The sequence below is a fragment of the Spermophilus citellus genome (genome assembly GCF_964194105.1).
Source record: "Spermophilus citellus genome assembly, chromosome: 7".
NCBI lineage: Eukaryota > Metazoa > Chordata > Mammalia > Rodentia > Sciuridae > Spermophilus > Spermophilus citellus.
Genome location: NC_138188.1, coordinates 82,597,776 through 82,604,980, shown reverse-complemented (window position 1 = coordinate 82,604,980; position 7,205 = coordinate 82,597,776). Strand labels below are relative to the sequence as shown.

Sequence of the window (7,205 nt, the reverse complement as noted above, 5' to 3'; positions counted from 1 at the left end):
CTGTTTTAATTAATCATTTCATATTAAATCTAAGGCTATAATCTTATATTCTTTATTCAAACCAATTCTGAAAACAACCACTTTTCTCAGTGCTGTGATGATGAGCTAAGGAACAGTCATGGGTTTATTCCATCCTTCACTCTATGAAAGCTATTAGAGCAATGGACTCACTCTTGATCTTTCTAGGGATCATCTTCAAAACATAGTAGAGAAATACACAATAGTAAAAAAATTAGAGGGGAAAAGCCTCTAAACTACCACCTACTATGAAATGTGTAGGACACTATAAAGTTAATTAAAAAAATATAGACAAACCCAGCCTTAGAAGATTTAAAAGCACAGTATTTTTCTCCCGCTCCCTCCCCAATACACCCTTCTCACCATAGTCACACCTGACAAGAATGCACTACATGGAATCATTGGTCATTTAGGCAAATCATTCTAATAACATCAGGCACCAACAGTTAAACTATTAAAAAAATGAAGCAATAATACAACCTATAAAATTGAGTAAGGTTTTCTAAAAAATAAATATTAATGTCAATTTGGAAGTTACTAGATCACAAAATAGGAAATAAAAGTCAACTATTTCTTTCTCATCTACCATTAAACTCTACATACATCGTTAAAGGAATCTGTCCAGATGTAGCATACTTAAGTCCATGAACACTTCCCAAATACTTCTATACAAAGTTACACATCCATGCTGGGTTATTTATCATTGTGTAATGATAATCTGAAGTGGGCCAAGATTTTATTTGCAGGCTATTCAGAGAGGACCTATGTAGCATGAATTTAAAATCCAGGTTGGAAGCAGAAACATAAGGTGTGCAGCCATAGTCTGAACGGGAGACCATGGTTTAGGAAGTAATGTTTGGAGAATCAGAAGAGAGAGTAGTAGAGAGGACATTTTCCTTTTAGAAATGCTGAGGCACAAAACACAGGTGCTTGTAGTACTTTCATACATGAAATCCTTTCTCCTGTATGTGCATCATATGTAAACGTAAAGTCTGTATGCTGCTGACTATTCGTCTCTGGTGTCCAATGAGTATGACTCCAATTCTCCTAATGTCACTGAGAGAGAGAGAAAGAGAGAGGGAGAAGAAAGAGAAGGAGAAGGGGTGGGGGGTTGGAGACCAAGAAAGGAAGAAAAAGAGAGATAAAAAGAGAAAATGAACAATTTACATTTTATAAAAATGAGAAAGAGAAGTAAAGAAAATGTATGCTTAGATACATTAGATATACAACAGGTCACACTTGCCAAACATTGTGTAGTTTAATTGTTAACAGAAATATGTATAAATGATCAGTGAGAGTTTGTTATTTTTTTTCTTCTATCTGGTCACACAGAATGTATAATAAGTTAATCTCAAGCTTAATGATACAGGAAAAATTTTATATCTAGGTACCTATGTAATGTTCAGATATTTTGTAGGCTGAAGGCTATATATGATTTAGATAGTTATATAAATTTGCAACAGTAGTAGCAAAATGGTCAATATGCAAGGCAGAAGGTATACTGTGGATTCCATTTGAGTTCTTGATTTCTCAATAATCTGAAAAAAATGCCATTAGGTTGAACTATGAAATTGTTATTACTATTTTAAAACAATGGCTCAATATAATTGTTTTAATATCTAGTTAAGGAAAAACTCACGTTCAGCATTTATATTGCACATAGGTGAAAAATGATCTTTGAGACAATGGAAAATGTCTGGCCATTGTAATAAACAAGAGGAGCCCTGGAGTGACATGATAAGATTGTATTTATTTGACAAAGGTAGTAGTAGTTATAGATTATGTAAGAAGAAAATATGAAGAATAAATAAGATAAAACTACATTTACATGTAGTTTGTGTGTACTACTCTTGTTCACATTATAGATGTGAACAAGAGTAGTACACATTTTAGAAAGCATTTAAAACATTTTTAAAAGCTATTTGATCCTTTCTAAAAATAATGGTTAAAAATGTAATGTCTAACTTCAACTAGAACAACAGAGATGGTAGAAATGACATATTTAAGGGCTGGGGTTGTGGCTCAGCGGTAGAGCACTTGCCTAACACAAGAGACACCCTGGGTTTGATCCTCAGCACCACATAAAAATATAACAAAGATATTGTGACCGTCTACATCTAAAAAATAAAATATTAAAGAAGAAATGACATATTAACCTTAAAAAAGGTGTTATTGATATAGCATTTAAATTTATAATTCCCTAAATAGGACATCTAATTACATTAATAACCCTAGTACCACTTACTCAATGCTCATTCTTGAAATCAGGTCAAATGTTGTAAACCCTGCTGCCATGAAGTTATTCTTATATTGCCCCATCTTTATAGAATCCAGCCAGTCACCGACTGTGACAAACAAAGGATATTCAGAAACTTCACCAGGAGACTCTGGCATTCTATGGGGAAAACAAAACAAAACAAAACAAAACAAAACAAAACAAAAAACATAGGCACCAGACAAAAAGTCAGATAAAGGTTTTCTTTTTCCTTTTACAATATTGTTAACGTCTAGTATTTTTATCCTCCAATTTTCTGTTATGCAAATCAATAATAAAAACCCCATTTGTTGATCAAATCAATCTTTCGTCTTTTTTCTGCTTTTTGCCACACTTGGGTCTTATATTTGATAGATCTTGAAGAAATTAACATCTTCTATCTTTTGTTTTTTTTTTTTTTTTTTTTTTACTTTTTCTCTTGCATAAAGCTGTGTTTTAAAACTTGAGGAATAACCTGCTCCCTATCCCCACCAAGAAAGAAAGTAGTTACCATTTTTGATCTGCCACTGAATCCATGTGCTTTTATCTTTTCCACATTTGTTGGTATAGTTCTACTTTCATGGTGAATTCTTCTATGGTAAATTCATTGATCAAGTATCCACTTATTCGATTTTAAACATTCAATAGGAATTATTATTTATTAAATAGTAATCACTGCTAGGCGTGGTGGCTCATGCCTGTAATCCCAGCTTCTCGGGAATCTTAGGCAGAAGGGTTGCAAGTTCAAAGTCAGCCTCAGCAATTTAGTGAGACCCTAAGCAATTCAGCGAGGCCCTATCTCAAAATATAAAAGGGTGAGGATGTTGCTCAGTGGTTAAGCACCCATGAGTTCAATCCCTGGTACCAAAAATTAAAAAAAAAAAAGTAATTTGCTGCTGTCATAGAACTTGGTTTTGTGAATAAGATTTACATACATTTAAGCATATGGTTTTGTAGCCCAAAGCAAGATAGTATTAAGGCACAAAACAAAACAAAATCAATGTAAAGTTTAATTAATAAGAAAAAGGAATGCAGCATTGGTGGATCATAAAGGCAATGTTATAGCAATCTTTGGTTTCTAAAATCTGAGGCAAAGGCATTTTAGTTGGGGATATTTTGTAATTTTAGCATAAAATAATAGAAAAGTATTATTTTGGAAAAGCTAGGGTAGACAGGTATGTATAAACTCAGAGGGAATAAAATGAAGCTAATCTTAGAAATTATAGGAAAAAGAACTCAAAGTTGTGCATTTAAGCCATTCTTGTGATAAACTATATTTTTCTGCTTCTATAAATACATGGAAATTAATGTAAAAAACATTTTATATGTTTTTAAAAATATTTGGTTGTAAAAGTGCTTTTATAGTAATTGATGCATTATTAACCCTATAGGACAATAAATGTATCATTTAAAAATTCTTGGATTAGGACTTATCTAGTAAGGCTGTAAGAATCTTTTAGTGTTTAGTGTTTGAGTCAAATTAGTGTTTTCTAAATAATGAAAATGTTATTAGAAATCAATCACTGAATTACTTGAATTAGAACAGTGAAGGCTAGTCCAATTTTTAAAAAACTATAAAGAATGAAAGAATGCATGCAGACTTAACTAGAATTATAATTTTAAACACTCATATTTGAAATATTTCAACATGTTTTTAACATCTATATTTTAATTATTTAACCTATAATTAGAAACTGCTAGTACCTTAAAAAACACATGATTAAACCACATGAAGTAAGAATTCCACTGTGAAGCAGAGGGCATATATAAAATATATAACTGTATTGTTTTGTTAAAATATATGGGAGTGGGAGTTAGGTTCTAAGATTAATGCTGAAGGTGAAAATTGAAATTCCCTAACACACACACACATACACACACACACACACACATTCTAAGATTAATGGTAAAGGTGAAAGCTGAAATTCCCTAACACATACACACACACACACAAATCATTTAAGTTACCCTTAAAGAACTGAATCTTTTAGAAAGACAAGTTGTGCATGGTTTCAACTCCCAGAGACTCTGAAAAGTACGCCCTTGAAATTCAGGAGAGTCCCTAATAAAGGCCTAGAATTAATTTTATTTTTGTATTCCTTGTTCATTGACATCCTTTTTTAAGACTGAGGTTTTGTTGAAAATATAGAGTTGGCAGTGAACAAGGATGATGGGGAAGTACAGGGGTTTTTGCTCTTTACATAATTGGAATGTGAATAAGGTAAGTGTATGTATGATGAGAGTACACTGTATTCTATGTTGAGTCTGGTTATCCTTACCAGCAACTGCCATCTTTTTTTTTAAGCACTACTCAATTATATTATCACATTTATTATTTTGGAGACTAAGTCATATTCTTCTATACTACAAAAATGTTATTGACTATGGGTTGTTTCATTCTAGTTAATATCAGAATGACTCTTAATTTGACCTGAAATAAGAATCAGTTATGTATAAAAGTTGAATAGCTATCACAAATACTTAAATTGTTCCTCTGTTTCTTAAAATTTTCCTAGAGGTGTTCATGTTAATAAATAATATCAAATAAAATTTCATGTATGAAATACTAAATGATAAAGCTCTTCATGGCAAAATTAGTTATATAAGTTCTTTAACCACAGCATTTCTTGGTGTTAGACTCTAATGTGCATTTTAAATATGTAAGAGAATTTTGTATAGCTTATATATTCATTTCTTAAATTAGATAACTAGTTTCTATGGAATATACTTCAGGAAATAACTGCTGTACTTTATTGACTGAGATTAAATATCAAAATGACTAGGGTACATTTATTAATTATTAATAAAAATAAAATCACATGATAGAAAATTGAATGTCCTTTTTTAAAATAAGATGGCTCTCTTGTGTTTAATTTCTTGTCAAATAAGTTTGTTAAAACTAAATTAAATAAAAGGTGGTGGTAATCTCATGAAAATGGAAGGTGGACTAGTAAAATAGAGGAAAGGAACAAGGAGCAGGGAGAAAGGGAGGGAAAGGAGAAATACTAGGAGAATGATATTGGCCAAATTAGATTGTGCACATATTCAAATATTTAACAACAAATCCCACCATTATGTATAATTATCATGCACCAATAAAAAATGAAAAAATGTGAGCAAAATTAAAAGACTGTGTTTAAGCAACTTTGCTTTCATATTCCCATGCTGTTCTTGACGCACACACACAAGTCAGATGACTTTCACTCTCCTGAGATAATGCTGGAGTAACTCTTGAGCCATCACAATTTCCTTTAACTGGTGAGTAGAAATGTAATTTGCTAATTTTATGTCTTTAATACAGAAAGGGAATGAAAGGACATTCTGTAAACTACATGACTGAAATGGCCTATTTCCCTGTTGAAAAGCATCCACTATTAGCTCCCAGAATGCTTCAGTATAATAATTCCTTTTCTTTCCACACATCTTTAGTAACCTAGTTACTCTTTGGCCTTTATACGACTGCACTGGCAGTTGATTTAGTAAGGTCAGGATCCCCTCATTGTTCACAGCCACTGTGCAATAACTTTTCTTTCACCTTATCTTATAATGAAGTTGAAAAATGCTCCTATTTTCTGGCTTCAAGGGCTGGGTACCATCAGCCTCATGCGAATTCTCTGGAACATTAACTAATAAACAATAAATGCCCTTTCTTATCAAACGTGTACAATGATAGATTCAGTCTGCTGTTTGCTGAACACATAGAAATTTCTGTTATTTGGTGATTAGTGGGTACTGTCCATCTGAGAAATGTCTTTACAGCAAAACCAGAGGCTCACATTTTTAAAAAGTACTTATTATAAAATGGAAGGTGAAAGATCTGCTATTTTTCTCAGAAAAATGAGGAGGGGCTAGAATTAGTAAATTTCAGGTATAAATTATGGTCATTTATAGAAAATGGCTGGAATTTAGGTATAACAGGTAATCTTATAGTTGAAGAAGCAGTAAGTGTATAACTGATTCTTCTAAATATGTGTGTATAAATGAATATTTCTGATAGAGCAAAGATGTTCCTATTCTAATGAGTCCCTTGAATTCACAATAGTAACTAGTTTTTTAGTTTAGAAGATGCTTACATAGATTATTAGTAGATATCAACACTGTCATTATAGAGCAAAAATATTTTTATCCTCAAAAGTATTTCATGTTTTACACTTAAATATGATCTAGTAATAAATCTATTTAAATGATTCAATAAAAATTACATTTTCAAAAACACTATTGCAAGTAAAATTCTGTTTTAATATGAAATGATCACATACTTAAAGGGTTTTCTTCCCTTTTATTCTAGCATAAATTCTTTTTTCCTTGCTCTTATTTTTATATACTGTTAGCAGAACTGTACTGATAGTCTATCCTATTTTATATTGCCTTTATTTCGCAAATTTTATGGATATTTTTCATATTTCCATAGTCTTCATACTTAAATGAATATATTATATTCTATATGTTGATGCTTAATAATTTTTAATTCCCTAAAATTAGACTCAGATTGCTAACAATATTTTTTTAATATAGATGATCATGTAGTCTTAGAGCATGTATCTTTTTGCTTCAATTGAATTATGTCCCTTGGAAGAAATCCATAAGAAAGAAGAAAATTTTTAAAGAGTAAATTAAAACTCCCTGATGGTAGCAACCTTATCTCATATATTTTTCCTTTTTATATAGGCCCAGCACAACACTGAAAGAATTATAAGAGTTCATTAAATGAGGGATGATTTGTACTTGAGTTTTAAATTCTCTATAGAAATGTTTGATCCATGACATGATAGCTGATTCATGATGAATGATCTATTTTTATTTAATTCCATTATGAGAGCATCTGGAGGAATAAGTGCCTGTTGATGTAACTATCAAGCTATTAATGAGTATACTGTTTAACTTATTCCTTACATTGTGGAAATGTTTATATATACTCATTTACAGGTTTCAG

General features: G+C 31.3%; 1 protein-coding gene across 1 annotated transcript in view; it reads right to left on the bottom strand.

Moving 5' to 3' along the window:
- Positions 1–959: 959 nt before the first annotated feature.
- EPHA6 (EPH receptor A6) overlaps positions 960–7,205 on the bottom strand; it is a gene marked incomplete at both ends in the record, with an annotated part of 842,065 nt that continues 835,819 nt past the window's right edge. Inside the window, 2 exon segments of the mRNA XM_081301897.1 lie at positions 960–1,074; positions 2,264–2,413. Coding sequence (XP_081158023.1) covers positions 960–1,074; positions 2,264–2,413 — 265 coding nt within the window.